The 23,772-nt window shown below is 36.6% G+C and overlaps 2 protein-coding genes across 3 annotated transcripts; one reads left to right on the top strand and one right to left on the bottom strand.

The window, feature by feature from the left end:
* Positions 1-4,962: 4,962 nt before the first annotated feature.
* Positions 4,963-17,004, top strand: LOC136201531 (uncharacterized). Its single transcript, XM_065992216.1, has 13 exons — positions 4,963-5,649; positions 6,752-7,919; positions 8,521-8,739; positions 8,834-9,057; positions 9,933-10,007; positions 10,557-10,628; positions 10,884-10,982; positions 11,394-11,465; positions 11,539-11,653; positions 12,477-12,545; positions 12,694-12,994; positions 13,102-13,186; positions 16,210-17,004. The coding sequence occupies exons 1-13, from the start codon at positions 5,500-5,502 to the stop codon at positions 16,606-16,608; spliced, it is 3,048 nt and encodes a 1,015-aa protein (XP_065848288.1). The 5' UTR covers positions 4,963-5,499; the 3' UTR covers positions 16,609-17,004.
* A 422-nt stretch (positions 17,005-17,426) lies between these two features.
* On the bottom strand, positions 17,427-21,621 carry LOC136201457 (uncharacterized). Of its 2 annotated transcripts, none has more exons than XM_065992121.1 (6): positions 21,431-21,621; positions 19,756-19,873; positions 18,490-18,652; positions 18,287-18,338; positions 17,917-18,004; positions 17,427-17,828 (listed from the first exon to the last, which is right to left on the bottom strand). In XM_065992121.1, the coding sequence occupies exons 1-6, from the start codon at positions 21,590-21,592 to the stop codon at positions 17,728-17,730; spliced, it is 684 nt and encodes a 227-aa protein (XP_065848193.1). In that variant the 5' UTR covers positions 21,593-21,621; the 3' UTR covers positions 17,427-17,727. The 2 variants fall into 2 exon arrangements, with proteins under 2 accessions (XP_065848193.1, XP_065848194.1); XM_065992122.1 differs by having other exon boundaries at positions 18,287-18,330; positions 18,494-18,652; positions 21,431-21,620.
* Between the last annotated feature and the right edge of the window lie 2,151 nt (positions 21,622-23,772).

A 23,772-nucleotide genomic window follows, 5' to 3' on the forward strand; every position in this document is an offset into this window, starting at 1 on the left:
GTGTTTTAGTGATTTTTGCCTGACTACAATAATCACATTTAAGAAACTCATTTAAATTCAACTTTGGAATTAATCCTAAATTACTCATGTTCTTAATGATACACTTATTAACATGACAAAAACGAGCATGCCAAACATTAAAAGTACACAAGTTGTAAACAGAAACATTCACTTTATTAATCTCAACATTCAACTTAAACATGCCTTCAGTTGCATAACCCTTTCCTACAAACACATTATTCTTAGTCAAAGTAAATAAATCTGCCCTTATAGTTTGTGTGAAACCAGCCTTGTTGAGAAGATAGCCCGAAACCAAATTTTTTCTCATTTCTGGAGTATGCATCACATCCTTCAAAGTTAAGATTTTTTCAGATGTGAAGTTCAATTCCACATTACCAATTCCAGCAACAATAGTGGTATGAGAATCACCCAACAACACTTTCTTATCTTCGGTCACAGCAGTGTATGTTTTAAACATACTTCTATCATAGCAAACATGGCGAGAAGCACCGGTGTCTACCCACCACCCATCTGATCCACCTATGAGGTTGATCTCAGAAATCATAGCAACAAAATTATGTTGCTCTTCAGTCAGGTTAACACTAGGAGTAGTGTTTGGCCTGTTCCTGCACTTACGTGCCATATGACCTGGTTTTTCATAATTAAAGCAGAGGAAAGCATCATCATTTCTAGGTGGCTGTTGTTGTGGCCTATTTTGGTTCATTTGAAGGTTCCAATTCAGATTGACTCGGGTGTTGCGGTTTTGGTTTGCTTTGCGGTTCTGATTCTTAAAATTCTTTTGAACGGGTTTCAGAACAGCAGTGGATCTTTTAGTGTTATTAGAAACAATAAGCACTTCTTCTTTTAAATCTTGTTTTCGAGCTTCCTCCTCAATTCGGAGGCGTGTAATCAGACTTTCCATCGAAAATTCTTTTGTTTTGTGCCTCAAAACATTTTTAAAATCTTTCCACGAAGGAGGCAATTTGTCAATAATCACATCAACTTGAAATTGATCATTTAGAGGCATACCTTCTGAAATAATTTCATGTGCTATTTTTTGGAGTTCGTGGGATTAAAACTCCACTGATTTGACATCAATAATCTAAAATTTGAGGTAGCGGCTGACAACATTTTTTTTTTAAACCAACTTCCTCTGTGTCATACTTCCTCTGTAGAACTTCCCAAATTTCTTTGGCAGTTTTTTCTTCAGCAGTATAGTAGTCATACATATCGTCTGTTAACCCATTAAGTATATAATTTTTGCATAGAAAATCCGTTTCTGTCCATTTTTCAGCAGCACAAACATCAGCACGAACATCAGCATCAGTAGCATCTCCAGGAACAACAGGCTTCTCCGAAGTCAGAACAGAAGCAACTTTTTTCGTGGTGAGGTAGAAGAGCATCTTCTGTCTCCACCTTCGGAAGTGAGCTCCTTCAAACCGGAATGGTTTGTTGATTTCAGCAATCCCATTAGATTGTTCGATGGCCATAGCAGCAATAGTGAATCGTCTTAAAATTGTTGGAACCGGAACAAGGAAACACAGAAATTGACCGAACAAAATAATGGGCAAAGTCGCGGACTATGTCGCTTTCTTTAAGACGTTCGCGGAACTGCCAGAAGGTGCAAGCAGATTAAATTCCGATCGCCTCCAGGATAAAACGGCCCACTCGTAATACGAGTTTGTATTGCACAGTACGAACCCGATTTTTCTACACTCAAATTAATTGCTCAATTTCAATAGTTCTCGAAAGAAAAGGAAATTGATATCAAAAGAATAAACAAAATAATAAGAACTAAGAGAGCTGTTCTTTTCTGTGTGTAATTCGACTAAAACAATCATCTATTTATAGTGGATGAGCTGCTCTCAATAGAAAATAAAAAAAATAAAAAATACAACGGCACAAAAAATCTGTTTTGATATATAAAAGAAGTGGTCAAGTGGAGAAGAATTAGGATTGTGGCTGAAGAATAGGAGCAAAAAAAAAACAAATAAGACCAAAACAACTTTGAATTAAACCATTAATTCAATTTTTTACTTTTTCTTACTCCAACAGACAAAAACGTAATGATGACCGTTTCCTAACATAACCAAAAAAAATTTGTTTAATGAAAAAATTATTTAATTAAATGAAACTCAAATATCATAAAAAAATGTAAGTGTCCAAATATCACAATGATTGTGTGGATCTTTTGACACTTTTCAAAACTTTTGAGGGACTCAAAGTGACTTAGAGATTATTTTGATCTCAAAAGGAAAATTCATATAAGGGCCTAGCCCAACATTGGGCATATGCGAAATCTGGTTCTTATAGTGTGAAGAGTGGATACAAGAATCTGATGAACATTAATCCTTTAAATATATATACAACATTATACTAGTGGGAACTGGAATTCAATATGAAACTTATCTATCCCTCCAAAGGTTTGGAACCTGATTTAGCGAGCTTATACGAATTGTCTTCCAACTATTCGTGCCCTCAGCTCTCGCCATGTTGCTATTCTAAAGGTGTGTTCTTAGTGTGGTTATGCCGAGGAAAACGTTTTTCATGCACTGGTTGGCTATCACAAAGCGAGAGAAGTTTGGAACTTCTCGCTACTTGGAGATATCAGTGCTTTCGTTATCTATTTTTTTCTATATTTTGGGATCACTTGTGTCGGAATTCCAATAATAAAGTCTGAGAGCAAGCTTTGATGCTTTACTGGTCCCTTTAGACAGACAGAAACATTCGGACCTAGAATCATAATACGCTAGCTTCCATCCTCTTTAGTCACTCAACTTTACACTTTTTTTTAACACCAGTAGCCACTTAATTTTAACTAACTCCTGAAAATGACACTTAACGACCTCAAAATGAAAATATTCAAAAACTAAAGTTGTTCAGAATGACATTTACCATGAAACCACATTTTTATTTTCCAAAATCATCATATTTGGAGCTTTATCTTTCTAAAAATTCACACTCTCTCATAACCAAACAATACCTAAATGACCTCAAAACCAAAATTTTCAAGAATTAAAATTGCTTAGAATATCATTAATTCTTATCATTTTTTATTTTGAGGCGTTGAATGGTCACAAATGTTAAAAAGGTGTAAAGTTAAGTAGCTTTTATGTTAAATTTTGAAGTTCAATGGTCATACCATTAAAAAAACAAAGTTAAGTGGCCATTGATGTAATTTACCCCTCGGGATGATACTAGGTCCTTTATAGCTTGTTGCAATGGCTCTCTTGATTGTCTCCTAGATGCATTTACTGCTGAAGTTGTGTCTTGCATAGAAGTGTTGAACTGGATTAAAAAGAAGGGGTGGTCTAATGTGTTGATCGGATTCCTTGTTGCTCTTTCAAGCTCTTTATAAAACTTAATCAACAATTCACTCATAGGTTTTATTATACATGATTGTAAATCCTTTTTACAAGGTTTAGATGTCGGTACTTTCAGTTTTATTAATAGGTCAATGAACCATTCCACACATTTATTAGCTAGAGCAGTTGGTTCTGAGTTTGATCGAGAAGTCTGATTTGATATACCACCTCTATTTCTTCGTAATGTGATTAAATTCCGAGCTATAATTTATCATTTCTTAAAAAAAGTTGTTTCCTTAAAAAACTTACCTTATTATCTTAATTTTATTTATATAGATTTAAAGCAAATTAGATATCTAACCTATATTTTAAAAATTAGTTATGTTTTAAAATTATCAATTAGATCTTCAATTTATATTTGAAAATTAATTAGTTCTATAACCTTTTAAAATCGTCAGTTAGATCCCTAACACATATTGAAACTGTCAATTAGATTCCTTCTATAATTGAAATAAAATTTTGATTTAATATTAAATATTTTTTATTTCGACTATTTTATATCTATATCTCGGTTTTTATCATTAATTTATAATGCTTTAAGTTATCAATTCATTTTTAGTTTAAAAAAAGATTAAAGCTACGTATGCACATATAAAATATAAAAATATATTGGTATAACATATTAATTTTGATTCGATTTAATTGTTTTTTTACTAAACTGAACCGATAATTGAATTAAAAATATTAATCTAAACTCAACTGAAAATATAAAACTAAATTTCACTACAATTATAAGAGGACTAATTGAGGTTTTCAACATTAGGAATTTAATTGGGGATTTTGAAGATTAGAAATCTAATTCATTTTTAATATATTATTTTTTTTTATAGAAAAAACCCGACTATTACAAAGAAATGGAAACATTATCAATTCAAAGAGCATCATCTAAATAACTATGAAAATTAATATTACTAAGAAAATTAGCAGTTAAACGAGAATAATGAGTTATTGAATAGGTCATACCGTTCACTAATTTAGGGACAAATCCACGGAATAATCTAGGCGGATTAGTAACAAATCTCGAATTTCTTCTAAAACAACCTTGAACTCAGTAACATCACAAACCTTTATTGAATGCGATCCACCACCCTTTTGACATCTTTCAAACTGAATATTCTGAAAGTAGAGTGGAATTACCCAGAGTATTGCGTCGCCTCAACTAGCGAAACTTGAATACTACTTGCCGCAAAAGAGCTGCAACACGCAATAAAATTGTTGGTACAATCTCGAAGAACTGCTCACATACCGAAACTATTCTCTGATTGAAACACGACCGCATCAACGTTTCACTTAACATAACCAGCAGTTTGCTTCTGCCGATGGACCGTCGTCTGTCCCAATTCACACCGAACCTCTCGAACTCGACCAACCCCCTCCTTCCGCATCTCTCTACATTATGACTGAAAATAGCCTGCACTTGTAACACGTATGGGAAACCGATAATTTTCCGTCCACAACTTAGCATTACGTTGCTGCCAGATTTCCCACAAAATAACAACAGACCAGTTCGCTTCCTCTCTACCCACTACCCACTTTTAACACCATATGTAAGACCAAGTCCTCCACATAACCTCATTCAGGTCCAGAAGCTTGCAAACCAGACACTTCCCGACATGTTTTGACATAATCACACCCCGAGAATAAATACCAATCATGTTCAATATATGATTAATTGATTTTTAAAATTAAAGTTTAGGACCAAATTTGGCTTTAAGCCATATTAAAATTAAACACTACATCATTGTAAGACTTCCCAGTCGAAATAAATCTAATCCCGTTTCACTGTTTCCCGGCCTCCGCCATTGTTGGGTGTCAAGAGGAGGGAAAGTAGGCACCTCTGCGAGAATCGATTTCGTCTCTTTTCTTACTTTTTCTTTTGTTGTTAACAAAGTTTCCAAAATCGCACACAGTAGTTTCCAATTTTTGTTTCAACACTCGTCTCTCTTCTCCCCTCGATCTAACCACCCATTTCTCAGTTCCACAACGTATCTTTCCATCCCACGAATTCAATTCCACAAAAAATCCTTGTTGTATTCTCATTTTTTCTGGTCTAATCTTAAATTTAGTCCCAATTTTGATTTGTCTCCTGTGTATTTTTGTTGACGGGTGAGATCTAGTTAGTTAGCGAGTGGAGATGGCGGCGGGGCAAACTCAGGTTCCCAACATGGATCAGTTTGAAGCTTACTTTAAGAAAGCAGATTTAGATGGAGATGGTAGGGTCAGTGGAGCTGAAGCTGTGGCTTTTTTTAAAGGATCCGGTTTGACCCAACAAGTTCTTGCTCAGGTTTTCTTTTCCTCTTTGATTTTCAATTATTTCCACTGTTAATTATATGCATTTTGAATTATTAGTCATTGCGGTAGCTCATGTTAATTCATATGTTGCTCTATAGAATGTCAAAGTTTTTATTTCCCAAAAACTTTATTGGTAATCGGATGCCTGATTCTGAAATGTTTGTTTTGATTTAACCTAAGCAAAATTGACAATTTAAGTTAATCATTAGTGACAGTGCTGGTTTTAAATGCCAACTCTTTTGAAGAACTAGAATGATATTGAAATTTAACTGCCTAACTATATAGTTTAACTTATTGCTAGCTGTCTAGTTCCTTATTGCCTCTAGGTGTTTTTTGTTTGTCATGTGCCGGTTGCCTTTGGTGGCTCCATCTGAATAAAGCTTTCATGTTCATGCAAATCTTAAACACATAAATTTATTCATCGAGAAAAGGAGAGAGAGGGATTGAAAACCTCGATAGTTCTTTGCGAAGTATACCGGTTTTCAAGGTCGGAGCTATCAACAGCTCTGTCATCTCTCCGAAAGATAATTTCTATTTGACTTTTTTTTTTCTGCTGAATATAAATGGTCATAGAGTTGATACCATCACTGTACTATAAAAAGAAATTGGGTATGAGTAGAGTTAGAATTTCATCGGCTGTTGTCGCAAAAAGTAGGTCTTGGTCCTTGTATCAACCTAAAAGAAAGATATGAGAAAGGCCACCAGTGAGACGATTGAAACTTGAAAGTGAAACTGCCGAAAAAAAATAGAAATAAATAGCAAGCTTATGTGTTTCCTTTGTTTGTTAACGCTTGAAGTGCAACCGGGCGGATGATATCTTATAGTGTTTATGTAAACTTTAGTGAATGTGGAGTTTTAAGGATGATAATATGGCATGATTTTTATAATTAGGTTTTGGGCTGTTTCATGACATTGAAATGATTGCCTTACTGTTGATTAAGGAGGATAGTAGGGGAAGCGTTTACATGTGGTATTGCATATTCTTATCTGATTAAATTTCTCTTTTTTTTTTATGAAATAAATAATCTAGTGTAAGCCTCCTATTGAGTGTGATCATCAGTTCCTTCCTCGTTGTTTTCTCTATATGATTGTAGGTATGGATGCATGCTGATCAAAATCGCACTGGTGCTCTTGGTCGCCCAGAATTTTACAATGCTCTCAGACTTGTTACTGTTGCTCAGAGTAAAAGAGAACTGACACCTGACATTGTCAAGGCAGCATTATTCGGTCCTGCTGCAGCTAAAATTCCACCACCAAAAATTAATATTGCAGCCTCTCCTGTGCAACAGATAAATGCTTTGGCTGCTGTATCTGCCCCACAGATGGGTGCAGGTGCCCCACAAATGGGTGCAGGTGCCCCACAGATGGGTGCAGGTGCCCCAACAGCATCTCAGAATTTTGGTTTTAGAGGGCCAGGAGCCCCCAACGTTGGTATGAACCAGAATTACTTCCCTTCTCAACAAACAATGAGACCTCCTCAGGCCATCCCTCCTGCTTCTGGTCCATCTCAGGGCATTATGAGTCCAGAATTTTCTAGAGCAGGTAATATGGTTGGTCATTCTCAGGTTATGCCTACTATGACTGCTTCCCGTCCCCCTCAATCTGTGCCTGGTTCTACTGCGAGTCTCAGCATCCCAAGCTCAAACATCTCAGCTGATTGGCTTGGGGGGAAGACCAATGCAACTTTGACTGGCTCATCGCCTCCATCCAATGTAACTACCCAGCTACAAACTCAAGTTTCTCCATTGTCTCAAGCTAGTGCCAATGATTCTAAAGCATTAGTTGTTTCTGGAAATGGATTTACATCTGGCTCGTCTTTTGGAGATGATATTTTTTCTATGACTCCTACCAGAAGACAAGAAACTCCTGTGACTAGTTATTCTTCTAGTGGTCCACCAGCCTCGGCTAATGTGGTTCCTGCTTCGAGTGGAGGCCTTTCAAAGAAGTCCAACTCACTTGATTCACTACAGAATGCTTTTGCAATGCAACCTCTAGGTGGCCTTCAACGAGCCCAATCACTCCCAACTTCGGGTCAACAGGTTTCGGCAGTTTCGGCTTCAGGTTCTCCATCATCTGCATCCCCTAGCATTTCAGTTGGAGTTGGAAATTCATCTGATAATTCACAGCCACAGTGGCCAAAGATGAAACCATCAGATGTTCAGAAGTATACTAAAGTGTTTATGGAAGTAGATACTGACAGAGATGGAAGAATCAGTGGTGAGCAGGCACGTAATCTATTTTTGAGCTGGAGGCTACCAAGAGGTAACAACATTCATCTTCTCTTAAATTATGGCTCAATGCTTTCTATTTCATTTTGAATGCTTGGCTTGAAATAGTAATAAATTTTGATTTACGATGATTTCAAATGCATTGAGAAACATGAATTCCTCAGGATGATGGATTTTCTGCACATCATGTATGATTTTACCTACTATTGGTATAGCTCGGTTGGTGTAAATGCTATTTGTGTATGATTTAATCTGTGTCAGCTATTAATATGAAGTGGACCTTTAACTATTAGCTCGAGCTTATAGCTAAATTGGTTCCATGACATGAGCTTATAGCTAACATGGTTCCATGACATGCTATCAGAGCCAGTGTGACCAAGTGGTCCTGGGTTCGATTCCTGGCAGCCCCATTTGTTGAGTTATTTGCTGGACATGGTAATATGGGCCTGTGTTGTCACGCTTCAAGCCCAAGTGTGCTTTCGCGTGTGGGGGTGTGTCAGCTATTAATATGAAGTGGACCTTTAACTATTAGCTCGAGCTTATAGCTAAAATGGTTCCATGACAATCTGGAATATAAGTCTTTGATTTTCTTAGTTATTGTTTATGCTTAATACATCTTCTTTTGTTATTTCCAGAGGTTTTAAAGCAGGTCTGGGACTTATCTGATCAGGACAATGATAGCATGCTTTCTTTGAGGGAATTCTGCATTGCTCTCTATTTGATGGAGCGGTTTAGAGAGGGTCGACCACTTCCACCATCACTACCAAGTAACCTTATGTACGATGACATGCTGTTGTCCATGACGGGCCAACCAAAGGCTGCATATGGCAATCCGGCATGGGGTCCTAGTCCTGGTATGGTTGTTGCTTGATGGTTCATTTCAATGCTGTATACTGCTTATGTGTGCACCTGAGATCTTATTGGTTTCCTCTCTGTCTTCTTGATTAGGGTTTGGACAGCAGCATCCTGGAATGGGTCCTCGACCAATGGGTCCTGGCTCTAATTTGAGGCCACCAGTTCTAGGAGCTGCGCCCCAGGTCCAGCCTGATGGTGCAACTGTATCCATTCCTCAGAAGCCAAGAGGACCTGTTTTAGAGGAGTCCTTTATGAATGAAAATGAGAGAGGGGATCACAACTCGACACCTCAAGATGGAACATTCTTAGATAAAAAGGCACCTCCATTTTCTTCTATCGTAGTATCATAAATGTTGCTTGAGGATTGAATTATACTTTGCATATTACTGAAAAGCCATCTTTTTCCACTATCAGAATCAGTATGATGAGAAAAATGATAAACATTAGAATTCAATTATTGATTTGATTGTCAAACATTAGCTCATTACTGCTTCTATCATTGCAAAGCGTGTTAGGTTAGCATGGTTCTAGGTGCTTGTTTCTATTTGGTCGCACATGTTCTTATTATATCCTAAAATTCATTGTTTGTAGTCTACAGATTATTGTGCATGTATTTTGAAATGTTCATTCTGCTACTCTCGTCACTGAGCTCATGGTCTTGATTTTCTATAACTTAAACTTGAATTTCGAATATTGGTCGTTTAATAATGAAGCAAATTCTTTTATCTGGACTAGTTATAAATGTTCAGTAAGTAGCCTGCATATTTGCTAAGATTCAATATACTATTGTGGTTATTGGATCTTGTAGCATCTGATATAGCTCTGCTATTCACTTGATCAAAGTTTTGAATGCAGGACAGGACAGACAAATGTGAATAAATACAGTAGGTGACCTGTGAATCTTGTCTGAAATTTGGTTTCTCAGTTTCAAGTTTGTCATAATCCAGAAAAGAAAATTACCAGATTTAACTTATCATTCTTTGCATGACAGTAATCATCTTAGGCTTTTAGTTGTTTTACCTTATTTCATTTGTAATTTATCTAACTGGTCTTTGACATTTATATGGAGATACTTGTTTAGTTTTGAATTGAAGTCATGTTTTCTTTATTAAGCTTGTGAAATTGTGATTCAATGGTGTGCATATATTTTTGGAACAATATAAGGACCGTATCGCTTCACTTTTTGTTGTAGGTTGATGAACCGGCAAAATTGATTTTGGATTCAAAAGAGAAGATGGAGTTTTACCGCAGTAAAATGCAGGAACTTGTGAGTAGTTTCTGTCATCTAATCTGTTGCTGTGTGTTTCGCCTTTTTATCTCCAACCAGACTTTGTCCAAGATGCACAGAAATATGTTTCCAAAAATCTTGAACTATCAAGAAGGCTATGGTGTCTGACCTGACCTGAGTAGAAAGGCATTCTACCTTACTATTTATTTTATAGCTTCATTATGAGCCACGGGGGTTTAAATTTAAAGAAGCCATCTATAATCATTTTAGTATGTTTTGTGTTGAGTAAAACCTGCATTACTTTCTGATATATTTGTTGCACAAATGAAGTCACTTTGTTAAACCTTAAATTATAGAGTATCACTGTTATCCTCCAAAAGTAGGAGTCAATTCCAGTTTCTTTGTTAAAGATACACATTATCTAACCATAAAACATCTATGGTCCATAATGAATTTATAAAAGTATTAATTTCTAATAAGAACCCCAAATTTTTGTTCGTTTGTTTTATTAATGTGTGTCCTGACTCTGAAAATTCAAAGATGTAACCGTTTTTTTCTCTAATCTTTTGGTTCTCTGTTGTATCTCAGGTTCTTTACAAAAGCAGATGTGATAATAGGCTCAATGAGATCACAGAAAGGGCCATAGCTGATAAGCGTGAGGTATTCTTTGAAATAAAAGATGGTTGGCTCTCACATGTCAAGATTTATATGTTGCACGGACACTTCTAGTTAGTAGCGTTTATGCGTTTCATGTCCGTGTCCATTTTGTGTCCATTTTCGTTCATAGGCTATTTTATGAAGGTTATGTTTTATAAATAACGTTTCCTGTGTCCATGTCCATGTCCCTTTCTGTGTCCATCTCCATGCAACATAGCTGACATGTATTGGCTTCATGTCTGAATTTAACTTTAACAGGCAGATATGCTGGGTAAAAAATATGAAGAGAAGTACAAGCAAGTTGCAGAATTGGCATCTAAATTAACGGTTGAAGAGGCTACATTGCGTGACGTCCAGGTAACCTTTTATTCTATCTAAGCAACCATGGGCCGAGCATTATACCTACCAGTTATTCTTTGTAGAGTGTTCAAATGTACTTGTCTTTTGTTGTATATTTTTTTTTGTTTTGTGTGTACCCCAAAAAACTCTTGCACCGCCACATTTCTTAACCTAAGGGGACAATTTACGACGTGCAATATATATGAGCAAACCAACTTGTTCAATAATGTTGAATTATTTATATTTTGAGGTGTTTTAGGATATTTTATATTCATAATTTATTAATTATGCCTGAATTTGAATGACGTTTTGTTTCTTAATTGAAATTTGATGCGACGAAGCATGTCTCAGTCTTATGAACTGACTGCATATCAAATTATCTCATGAATTCTTACTCTGTAATATTTTTTCCACTTTATAAACATTTAGCAAAGGAAGTCTGAGTTACACCAAGCAATAGTTAACATGGAACAAGGTGGAAGTGCTGATGGTATTCTTCAGGTATGTTCTTGCCGTTTAGCTTTATTGAGTCAGTGAAGGTTTTGTACTTATTATCTGTTGGCGACCTTGATAGGTCCGTGCTGATCGCATACAATCTGATCTTGATGAACTACTCAAAGCTTTAACAGAGCGTTGCAAGAAACATGGGCTAGAGGTTAAGTCAAGTGCAATGATCGAGCTTCCTGTTGGTACTTGCTTGCACTATTTAATTTTATTTTTAAAATTTGACCCAATCATTTCATGTACCATCTCATGTTCTGATGTCTCATTATGGCTGAAACCTATGTTCCGCAATGCAAGTTTAATTGGTGATATTCATGTCACACGTGTCTGAATATTTAGCTTGCTTTTTAGAGTTTTGTGTGTGTGCATCACGATGTTCAATTTTATATCTCAAAAATTCCTCTCTTAAAGAGGTCCTTGTCCATTGGTAAAATACATCCATGGCCCTTGAACTATAACGCTACTAATATTGTAACCCGTTGAACTTCATTTCATGACATAAAAGGCCTTGAACTTCATTTATACTAACGTTAAAGCCTATATGAAAGAAAATCCGTAAGAAAATTAATGAAATGATGACATGGAAATAGGTATTTGACCATAATTTATGATGACAGACAGAAAAGATTGTCAAACTTGTCCAGATTATCACTTCGTTAATTTTTAAAATGGATTTTCTTTGATTTGGACTTCAATCTTAGTATAATGTAAAGTTTAAGGACTTCTATGTCATGAAATGAAGTTTTGGGGCCATAATGTTAGTAGCACTAAAGTTCAGGGGCTATGGATATACTTTATCCTTTTGTCCATTCATATGTTGTAATAGAAGTCAGAGATATTTAATTAGAAATGATAAAATGACATTTCTTACATGTCTAATTCCACGTGTTGATTAATGTAGTTGTTGAAGTACCGAAGGATCTTACTCTTTTTTTTCCATGAATCCCCAGAAAAAGTTACTTTTCACTTACCATACATGACTTTTTTTTAACTTTTGGTAATTTTAAGGCTGGCAACCCGGAATTCAGGAGAGTGCAGCTGTTTGGGATGAAGAGTGGGACAAGTTTGAAGATGATGGTAAGTTTCCAACATTCAACCTCTCCACTTTCTCCGTTTCTCTCTTCCTTTCTCTCTCTAATAAATACCATCCGTTTTATGGAACCTTTACATGAGTATCTGATCATGTACGAGGTCTTATTGTGCAATGTGTCTTTGCCACTTCCAGGTTTTGGTAATGACCTCACTGTTGACGTAAACAATGTTTCATCTACAAACTCAAAATCTACTTTGCAAAAAGAAAACGAGTTGCAGGATGCTATTCTAACCCCTGATTCCCTATCAAATGGTGATGAAAAGTCAAGGAACCTCTTTAGTACTGGTGAACATGGTTCTGAAGGCGAATCTGCGTATGCACATAGCGAAGATGAACTGGCAAGAAGCCCTCAAAGCACAGCCATAGAAAGCCCTTCTCAAGAATTTTCTGATGTTTTTGCAAAGAGTACTGATGCAGATGCAGAAACCCATAGGTATGATCATCCATCCATATATTGCTTTTTTTTTTTTTTTTTTTTTCTCTTTTGTTCTCATTTGGATTCCCTAAGTTTTGATAAAAAACTTCAATATTTTTGAACAGAAGTTTCGATGAATCAACGTGGGGCGCTTTTGACACTCATGATGATACGGACTCGGTCTGGGGATTTAACCCTGCTAGTACTAAGGTAATTCCTGATCTGCTGAAGCACTTTTTTCTCTAGTACTGAAATTGTATGGCTACATTGAGCCTTCTAAAATCTGTTTTGCATTGTTCGGGGACAGTGAACACAAGATTAGGTTATCGATTTAAACTTAACATGCCACTGAAGGGAGAGTAATGAAACAACTTTATTAAATTTGTTTATATTCTTGTGGTTTTATATTGGCAGGTTAAGTAGATTTTATTTCTGGACATTGTGTTAGCATTGCACTTGGCGTGTATATGTTATTGTTTATTAGCTTGCTTCCATTTCCAGGACTGCAATATAAGCAGTACATTGATTGGTCGTGAAAAATTTGAGTTCATTAGTGTTGTGAGTCGGATCATTTAGTAGTTGTGTGACATTGGGAACTATTTATGGGCTTGTTTGCTCTTGGCTTCAGGCATATTGCCTGAGAAGCCAAAATGTGGGCTCTGTTCAAAAGGCGTGCGCTTTGTGAGCCTAGCGCCTTGCTGAAGGTGCGCCTAAGCGCAATTTTATAAGCCAGACAGTTTTTCTAGGGTTCCAAGTTAAAAGAGTGGGTGTTTCAATCTCAACCTTTCCTATCTATATCATTTACTGTTGAAGAAAGTGCTGATCTCACTAGAGTAGGAAAAAATATCTCGCATACCTCTACTTCAAGAGGCCTAGGATTTGGCCAACATTAGCAGATCAAATGGACATCCCGGAGCGGAACAGGCATTTACTCACTGATTGTATTCAGAGATATAGGGATCACACTGGTTGGATTGATCTACCTGTGGAGGGGGATACTGCAGCAGCAGTAAGTCGAGTTTCCATATCGCCTGCTGAGGACGATCTATGTTGTTGGACGCCGTCTCGTAACAGTCAATTCTCTGTTAAAAGCTCTTATGACACATTCAGATTGAAGGGCCAAACAAATAACTGGTACAGGTTTATATGGGGTGACTTTATTCCTCCATCGCGATCGCTCATTTGTTGGAAAGCATTGCACGGTAAGTTAGCAACTGAGGATATGTTATGCCAACGCGGAATGATACTTGCGTTGAGATGTAGTCTATGCGGAACTGCTGTAGAGACACAGGATCATCTGCTGATACAGTGTATTTTTGCGCGCCAAATTTGGAAATCACTAGAGGAGGCTTTTTTAACTTACCTGGGCACACCGCAAACAGTTGCTCAATTATTTCAACGGGCTAATGATTTACATTTCAGTTCGCAGGTCAAGCCATTATGGCAAAGTGCAGTGATTCATGCTATTTGGGTAATCTGGAAGGTAAGAAATAACTATATATTCAATGATGTTTCGGTTGATATCTCATTCACTCTACGACTTATTTGGAAAGGAGTGCGGGATGCAGATTTTTTCAATCATGGGGTAACGGGCTCAGCCAGGGATACACAGATTTTGTTACGATTTGGCATTCAGGGAAGGGCTGCCCCTCCCTTATGTTGCCAGTTCGTAACTTGGGCATCTCCGCCACAGGGCTGGACAAAAGTAAATACCGACGGTTCCTCTTCAACTACAGCATCTGGCGCAGGGGGAATTTTTAGGAACTCGAGAGGGTTTCCGAGAGGTTGCTATGCACTGAAATTAGAGACATGTGATGCTCTTTTTGCTGAAATAAAAGCAGTCATATACGCAATTAAAATGGCTGCGAATCGACATTGGTTTCCACTTTGGATTGAGTCGGATTCGTTGGTAACAGTGAATCTGCTAAAGAGCCGCAGCAAAGAGGTTCCATGGCAGCTTATGGCTGATTGGCTTCATTGTTTAACTATAATTAATAACCAACTGGTGTGTGTATCTCACATTTTTAGAGAGGGTAACTCAGTTGCTGACTGTCTGGCACGTAAAGGGGCTAGTGATATGGGGGAACAGTGGTGGGACAGCTATCCACCGTTTTGTTCTGAATATGTTTTTAATGACTTCAATAGAACTTCATATAGGCGATATTGTTAAGTTTGGTTTTGGACCTGTTGTCCAATTTTTCAAAAAAAAAAAAAAAAAAAAAGAGGCCTAGGCCAAAGGAGAAGGCTAAAACACCATTTTCTAGTGTTCGAGAAAGAAACTCCTACGGTCCTTAGTTAGAGATGAGAAGGAAGAATCTGATTTTGTAGATGAGTGCGTTGAAGATGAGGCGGATGAGATTGAGAACCTTGAAGATGAAATTGATGCTGGAGATGATGATAGCAGTGGTGATGACTTTGATGAGTGATGAATAATATGGACAGTGGAGATTTTCGTCCTGATGAAAAGTAGTTAGCTATTAGTTAATTAACTTAGGATTGATTGAGCTCTATTCTTTAGATTTAGAATTTATTATTATGAATTATGATTAAGGAAGACTTAATAGTTAATTTGCAATTTACTTTATGCTAGAATTTATGATTAAGGATAATTGGATATGATTTCGTATTTGACTGCTTGTTGCATTTTAGAAATGTTCATTGTTGTTATTTATGATTTTTATATATTATTTTTGGCTTAATACATCTTTAGCCCCATGTAATTGTCCAAAAAAATCAATTGCCCGCTGTACTTTGAAAAAGTTCTATTTACCCCTGAACTTGCTTAAAGTGACCAATTGACTCTTCAAAAGGTATCTATTAGCCCCCTAAACTTTCTTAAAGTGATCTATTAGCCCCCTGAACTTGCTTAAAGCGTACACATTTCAACTTCTCCAAATAGGTGGTTAATAGGTCGCTTTAAACAAGTTCAGGGGTAAATTGAACATTTTAAAAGTATACTGGGCGATTGACTTTTTTTGGATAAGTACAGGGGCTAGGGATGCATTAAGTTAAGCCATTATTTTTCTTTAGTGCACCTTGTGTTGTTCAAACGCTCGCCTGTGCTTTGTGCCTAGGCTTCAGGACCCCTGGTGCCTTATTGCGCCTTGCGCTTTTAATAACTATGCTATCATATGCTGCTAATTATTTGTTTGATTTAGTACCTACCAATTTGTATGTAAAGCTACTAGCCAGATGACTTGTATTAACTGTAATAAATTCAATTTGCCTAGCAGGATTCGGACTTCGGAACTGGTGATTTCGGTGGAAAGCCAATAAGAACAGGATCTCCATCCACAGAGAGCATTTTCAACAAGAAGAGTCCATTTTTCGAAGATTCTGTAGCTGGATCGCCAGTCTCCAGGTTTGCCAACTCTCCAAGGTACAGCGAAGCAGGCGATCAATTCGATAACTTCTCAAGATTTGATTCCTTCAGCATGCACGAAGGCGGATTTTCTCCACGAGAGAGGTTTTCCAGGTTTGATTCCATGAACAGCACAAAAGACTTTGGTCAGAGTCACACCTTCTCATCGTCTTTCGATGATGCAGACCCTTTCGGCTCTAGTGAACCATTTAAAGTTTCCTCTGATAATCAAACTCCTAAAAGAAACTCTGAAAATTGGAATGCATTCTAGTTAGCAGTCCGATTCTCTGAAGCTCCAAAGGTTCATTGCCCCCAATTTTTTTTCACGTCTCTGCTGTATAGGTCGGGTTATGATCTTGACTGTTGTAAAGGTATTTGTTTGACCCTTGTGAGCGACAAAGGGTTTCGGCTATGATTTTGGGAGAATTAAGGAATTCCGAAACTTGCAACTCCTCGGTTTGTAGCACCAATGATTGGGTAAAAATATGATGCTCACAGCCCTGCTTCGTCCCCTTTTTCGGTTTTTTTTTTTCATTTTTTAGTGGATAGAAGATTTTTTTGTATTTTGTGGCATGCCAGGTTGAAAGATATACTAGTTTTTTAAGAAATCTGAGAACTGCTACGGATTTGATGCAATAAAAGTTGTGTATGTTCTGCATTTCTTCAACAGATTGTCTCTATATATTGTAAGGCGGACATGGCAACATGACTTTTAGAGATAACCCGTTCAACACTATTATCATTTTTGTTATATTTATATTATATGTATTGTGTAGAATATATATATCATGTATTACGATTATAACATAATAGTTCATTTTGACATTCTAAAATGAGCTGTACCGAGAGAGGAATAGCCTCTTTTGGGTTCCCCGTGCTACGGCTGCTGGGAAAAGGTAAATTTTGATTTCTATATTTGTCCAAATTTTTTAACAAGTCTATGTACCTTAATTTGGCTTAGTCGTGTTCGTAATTTTCGAATAACTGTGACCTGCTTCACGACTAACAAATCTGTGAAACATTAAACTCTTATTCGTTGTTTAATTGCGATAGCAAAAATAAAATATTCCAAGGGTTAGTGGATGAACATGCATTAAAAAATACAGATTCAGAATGAACTTCAATTAGGAAAATATACTTTTTTACTGACAAAAATTTGTGTCGCTAATTCTAACTTTTCCTTATTCGCCCATTGTTTACAATCACAACACCATGGCCAAAATATGGAGAAAATATCCAGTATGTTAAATAAATCCTCTTCTGTCATATATTGATTCCTCTTCGGTCCAATTGCGCGGTATAAAGCAAATTGAAGCTACCATGATTCCGGAAACCTAGATCGACTGATAATCCATTAACTGGTATTTAGCATTCTGAAAAGGAATGGTTTCTATGTCGTCCCTTTGTTGGCATTCAATTCTTTGTAGACTTGATCAAAAGAAGACAACAACGATGATCGAATATTGGCTATTTCGACAAGCGTCTCAAGGGCTGTATAAAAATACAACTTCAGCATCAGATTATAGTCACATTTAATCTAGTTTGGCTGGAATTATGAACTTTTGTGTTATATATGCACCTGTCTCGAACGATAGTTGAGCTGTTCGAAGCTTTGGGGAAACCAAAGTTCCGAAAGTAGACAATGATCTCGATCGCCCCTTTTCAACCTATATCAAAGTAGATAAATAAATGGTTTACGTTTGTAAGAAGGCAAGAACATAGTTTTTGCTTTTGATCACAAACATCAAAGACGTGTTGCTGGTGGTCTCTCGCGATTTATGGTACTAAATTGATATTTGATGGAAAACCCCGTACACATTTTCAATGGAATTTTCGGCGTTTTCCAGTGAGCAGTAGGTGCTGAAGCCCCCCTAGCTCCCCCTGGATCTGGCCCCGACAGTGCATAAGAATTCAAACAGAATCAAGCAATAACTTTGCGAAATACTTACTTGATCATCAACCTTAAACAAAGCTTGCTTTGGAGAGGTTACATCTTCAATCATACCGGAAACATCAAAGAAGAACAAAACAAGACGTGTTAGGACAACGGAAGGAATGAATTAAGAAGAAACGCATAAGTTTCCATAAACATAACGAAAAACCATGAACATTCTGATTGAAAACGCAACAACTTTCCATGAATATGAATATTATACCAGAAAGCTGGGAATTTCCCCGGTGTCGAAGCTGTGGACTGGCAGATTTTCCCTGCAGTTCATCTTCTTTGGAATCTTGATCTGCAGGAGTGCAACTACGATCCTCCACGGAGCCCCATTTACGCAATGTAAAATGCGGTTGCTCATCCGTAGAACCAACTACAAAAAATAGATTTAGTACAACAAACACTCCCAACTTGACAATTTCAGACAAATAAGTTCAAAAACCAATCAAATTTACATTTTTCGATCTGTTTAGTACAACAAACGTCTTGACTACATTGATCCAAAATGAACGGCTACCGGTAAATGTTAATTAAGACTTATTTTCCTAATCTGCCAAATTGATGGTTTTTTTTGGGCAAAGTACCAAAATGAATTGTGGTTTTGTGCATTTACGAAGACTTCCCCGTCGTATAAAAATTTAAGAACACAGGTTTGAGGTTTCATACATTCTCGTATACGGACTTTTTCAATAAAACCATCCAAATTTACCTGCATAACAAGTATTCAAAACAAAAACTTCAGCGGTCTCTCCATCTACTTATTTGTCCTAATCTGCCAAGTTGATGGGTGTTTTTTGGGCAAAGTACCAAAATGGATTGTGGTTTTGCGCATTTACGAAGACTTCCCTGTCGTATAAAAATTTAAGAACACAGGTTTGAGGTTTCATACATTTGCATATCAGACTTTTTCACTAAAACCATCCAAATTTACCTACATAACAAATGTTCAAAACGAAAACTTCATCGGTTCTCCATCCCATTGTACCCCTCCTAACATATGATAACATTTTAAAGTAGAAAAAAGTAATAAAACGACTCAAATTACTCTTCTATACTAAAATGAAAAAATCTAGGCCTAAACCATACTGAGCCTCCTAAAGTTGTCCATTTTGGTCACTTTGTCCTCCGAACTCAAGGAACAACTCATTAGCCACTCCAACTCCCTGAAAGTGACATTGCATATGGTAAGTCAACCAAATGGCGAGTCGTCCTCACGGATCAACATCTTCTCCGATTGAGGAAAAATAAGGGGAGCCTTATGTCAATTTTCGGGAGTTGGAGTGGCTAATGGGTTGTCTCCTAATTCCGGGGGGCAAAGTGACCAAAATGACCCACTTTAGAGGGCTTCTTATGATTTAGGCCAAAAATGTATCTTTGCAAATGGAAAAAACCTCAAACCCGTGTTTGTAAACTTTTAAACCTTTGCAATGCGAGAAATCAGGTCCAAATTTAAGGGGAGAAGAGGAAGGACATTACCATGATCTTGTGTTACTTGCAATGAAGTAGAAGCATTGTGGAATTTGAGGTCCAACAAAGCACTATTGAGGCGTGAAGCCCCCATAGAATGTCGAGCACTAGCCAAATCCAGCCATCCCTGAAATTGAGGAATCTCATTAGCTGCCTAATACATCCCTAGCCCCAAATTTGTTCAGTCCAACTTTCGAAACCCCTAAGTCCAAGTTTGGGTGACAGAGTAACGAAATTTAGACAAGTTGACGCTCGTATCACTTTAAACAAATTCAACAAACTCAAATAGACAATACTCTAAAGAAGTTTAAGGTCAATAAGGTCATTAATTAAGAAGTTAATCAGTCGTTTTCAAAGTTCGGGAGGCCTAATACATCCGTATCCCCAAATTTGTTCAGTCCAACTTTCAAAACCCCTAAGTCCAAGTTTAGGTGACAGAGTAATGAAATTTAGACAAGTTGAAGCTCGTATCACTTTAAACAAATTCAACAAACTCAAATAGACAATACTCTAAAGAAGTTTAAGGTCATTAATTAAGAAGTTAATCAGTCGTTTTCAAAGTTCGGGAGGCCTAATACATCCGTAGCCACAAATTTGTTCAGTCCAAACTCTCAAAACCCCTAAGTCCAAGTTTAGGTGACAGACTAAGGAAATTTAGACAATTTGAAGGCTTATCACTCTAAACAAAACAAATTCAGAGACACAATATTTTAAACAAGTTTAGGGGGTTAAATGCATAGTTGGTCACTGAACTTTTATGGTTGTTTCAAAATAGTCACTCAACTTCAATTTCAATAAAGCCATTCAACTTTGAATTTTGTCTTAATAAAATCACTATGATGACTTCAAGACCAAAAATACACCGAAAAAATGACGTGACTACCACATCAGCAGTAATTTTCACCGCGGATTGATATAATAGGTGGCTCCCACATAGATAACACATGACTCCCACCTAACTGAAACGACACCTTTCAGCTAGTTGGTATCCACGTGTCGTTTCGGTCAGTTAGGTGCCAGCCAAGTGTCGTTTCAATCAGCGGTGAAAGTTGATTAGTGCAACAATAAAGTCACTCGGGTGACTTCAAGACCAAAAATACACTGAAAAAGTGACACTAATCAACTTTCACTGCTGACTGAAACATTATATGGCTACAACATAGATATAAATGACTGCCACCTAACTGAAACGACACCCGTCGGCTAGTTGGTATCCACGTGTCGTTTCAATCTAGTTGTCAGCCAAGTGTGGTTTCAATAAACGTGAAAGTTGACTAGTACAGCCACATCATGTTTCTGGTGTCTTCTTGCTCTTGAAGTGGGGGTGACTTTATTGACATAAAATTAAAAGTTGAATTATTTTATTGAGAAAAGTTGATTGACCGTTTTAAAATAACCATGAAATTTAAGTGACAATGGCACATTTAACCCCAAGTTTAGGGTCAATAAGCCATTAATTAAGAAGTTAAGTTTAGGGTCAATAAGCCATTAATTAAGAAGTTAATCAGTCGTCTTCAAAGTTCAGGCAATCGCCTTTTATAAATTAATTGATGGTACTAAAACATGATCAAGCTGATAATTTGTTCTTTCTATCGATTCTAATCAAACAATTAACAGCTGCAGAACTAATTTCGGATCCAAAAAGCATGAAAAAGATGAGGCAAATACATAACTTCAAGTTTACCTGGCGAAGTGTAGAAGATAACGAATCCATAAGGATCAAATAGCTGTCCATCGAATCCAGAAATCGCAAAACTTGTTCATCTCCTACATGGACTTGCTTATCTTCTTCGAGTTCCTTCTTCTCTTCTACAACTTCGAAGCTTTTCTCTTTTTCCTCTTCCATTGCTACTCTGTTCAGAGGAGATAAAGCGAGGGAGTTATAAAGGAAGTTTCGTTTTGACAAAAATAACCTCAGAAAATTATTTCAATGTGAATTTCTATATCCAGCCTCAAATTCCCACCCCTAGCCCCATGAAAGGACGAAAATACCCTTTTACCAAATTTCAAAATTCTCAAATCCTCTTAAACTCTCTTGGATCAAATCCGGACTAATTTAACAACGAAAACATGGATCAGAAGATTGACGGCAAAGGAAAAGGACTAATGTTACGAAATTCTGTTTGATTTTGTTGATTTTTGGACGTTTTGTTTATTCGAATTTGGATTTTTGGGGAATTCGAATTCGTGAGGTAGGTATGGTGCGGCGTGATACGTCGCACCAGAGGTGGAGGCGTGATAGCCTCACGCCCCACCACAGGAAACGTCGTGATATTCATACGCCGTCTCCTGTGGTAGGGCGTGATAGCCTCACGCCCTCACGCCCGTGTGGCAAAATTCAATTTTTTTAAATTTAATTTAGTTTTTATTATTTTTATTTTATTAATTTAATTATTATTTTTTATCTTTGTTAATTATAGGTAAATTTAGTTTTGTAAATTTTATTTTGTTTAATTTAGTTTTGTTAATTTTTATGTTGTATATTGTTTTTAGAATAATTATAATTGTTTAGAATAATAATAATTAAAATGTAAAATTGGGAAAAAAAATTCACACGTGGGAAAAAATAATTGTTTATAATTGTTATTCATGAACTTATATTATTGTTACGGGTTTTAATTAAAATTGTATGGTATTTACAGGTTTTAATTAAAATTGTGTAGTGTTTATAGGTATTTACGGGTTTAATTGCATAACAGTCCTATTTTTTTTGCCTTCCCGACACGCGGGCGTGTGGCTATCACGCCCCAACTTGCGGTCGGGCGTGTGGCTATCACGCCCCACCGTGTGGTCGGGCGTGATAGCCACACGCCTCACCTTGTGGTCGGGCGTGTGGCTGTCACGCCCAACCACACGGTGGGGCGTGATAGCCACACGCCCGCGTGTCGGAAAGGCAAAAAAAATAGGCTTTTCCCACCCAAAACCCATGAAAGGGCATTTTCGTCCTTTCACGAGGCTGATGGTGGGAAATTGGAGCTGAATATAACAACACCCTATTTCAATTTGATACCCTAACTTTTAAAGTGCAATTTTTACCCTTAACATTAGCGGTCAAGAACAATTTTAATCCTAACGTTTATAAGTTGGATTGATTGGAGAAATTATTCCTCAAATTATCTTGTCGATCATGAATCTTATCATCTATACAGATGTGCGTCATTTTATAGTAACATATCACAAACATATAATTAAACGTGAAATTTCTAAAAAAAAATTAAAAAATATACTGTTTTTGTATGAGTTGAACAAAAAAAATTCAAATATTTCATCGAATTTGAAAATATTAATCTCAATTTTATTATTAAATTACAAAAAATATTGCAATTTTTTTAGAATTAACTTACATACAATTGGTGCAGAATAAGGAATAAAATATCTGTGTTTTATAATAATGTCTAAAATTGATCCAACTTGCTAACGTTAGGGTAAAATTGTTCTTGACTGTCAATGTTAGTAGTATTTTTGAACATTATCCCATTCCAAAATTATCCAATTTTAATAGAGTTAAATGCATAATTAGTCACTGAATTTTTATGGTTGTTTCAAAATAGACATCAAACTTCAATTTGTTCAATAAAACCATTCAATTCTGAATTTTATCTCAATTAAGTCACTACGTCGACTTTAAGAGCAAAAATACATCAGAAAATGACGTGATTGCCGCATCAACAGTAGTCAATTTTCACCGTTAATTGAAATAACACACAACTGCAACCTAGCTAACATGTGTCGTTTTGATCAGCTCGGTTACATCCGTGTGTCATTTAGGTGGCAATCATGTATCGTTTGGTAGTAGTGAATTTTTGTTGATCTGTCGCCACATCACTTTTTTGATATCTTTTTGCCCTTGAGGTCGTCGAAGTGACTTAATTGAGATAAAAGTCAAAATTGCGTGATTTTATTAAGAGAAATTGAAGTTGAGTGGCTATTTGTAGACAATCATGAAAGTTGAGGGACCAAAGATGTATTTAGCCCAACTTTAATATTAGGGATTCTCCAATCGATTCTTCCCCCTCCCCAAATTGA

The sequence above is a fragment of the Euphorbia lathyris genome, chromosome 7 (genome assembly GCF_963576675.1).
Source record: "Euphorbia lathyris chromosome 7, ddEupLath1.1, whole genome shotgun sequence".
NCBI lineage: Eukaryota > Viridiplantae > Streptophyta > Magnoliopsida > Malpighiales > Euphorbiaceae > Euphorbia > Euphorbia lathyris.

What these genes read in the sequence shown, in the direction of transcription:
- LOC136201531 (XM_065992216.1), top strand. Translation starts at nt 5,500, where the DNA reads ATGGCGGCGGGGCAAACTCAGGTTCCCAACATGGATCAGTTTGAAGCT. An exon ending in CCCAACAAGTTCTTGCTCAG is followed by an intron (nt 5,650 to 6,751) that starts GTTTTCTTTTCC and finishes ATATGATTGTAG; the next exon opens with GTATGGATGCATGCTGATCA. An exon ending in GTGCTGATGGTATTCTTCAG is followed by an intron (nt 11,466 to 11,538) that starts GTATGTTCTTGC and finishes CGACCTTGATAG; the next exon opens with GTCCGTGCTGATCGCATACA.
- LOC136201457 (XM_065992121.1), bottom strand. Translation starts at nt 21,592, where the DNA reads ATGGAAGAGGAAAAAGAGAAAAGCTTCGAAGTTGTAGAAGAGAAGAAG. An exon ending in TGTTTAAGGTTGATGATCAA is followed by an intron (nt 18,005 to 18,286) that starts GTAAGTATTTCG and finishes ACTTTGATATAG; the next exon opens with GTTGAAAAGGGGCGATCGAG. An exon ending in TCAACTATCGTTCGAGACAG is followed by an intron (nt 17,829 to 17,916) that starts GTGCATATATAA and finishes ATTTTTATACAG; the next exon opens with CCCTTGAGACGCTTGTCGAA.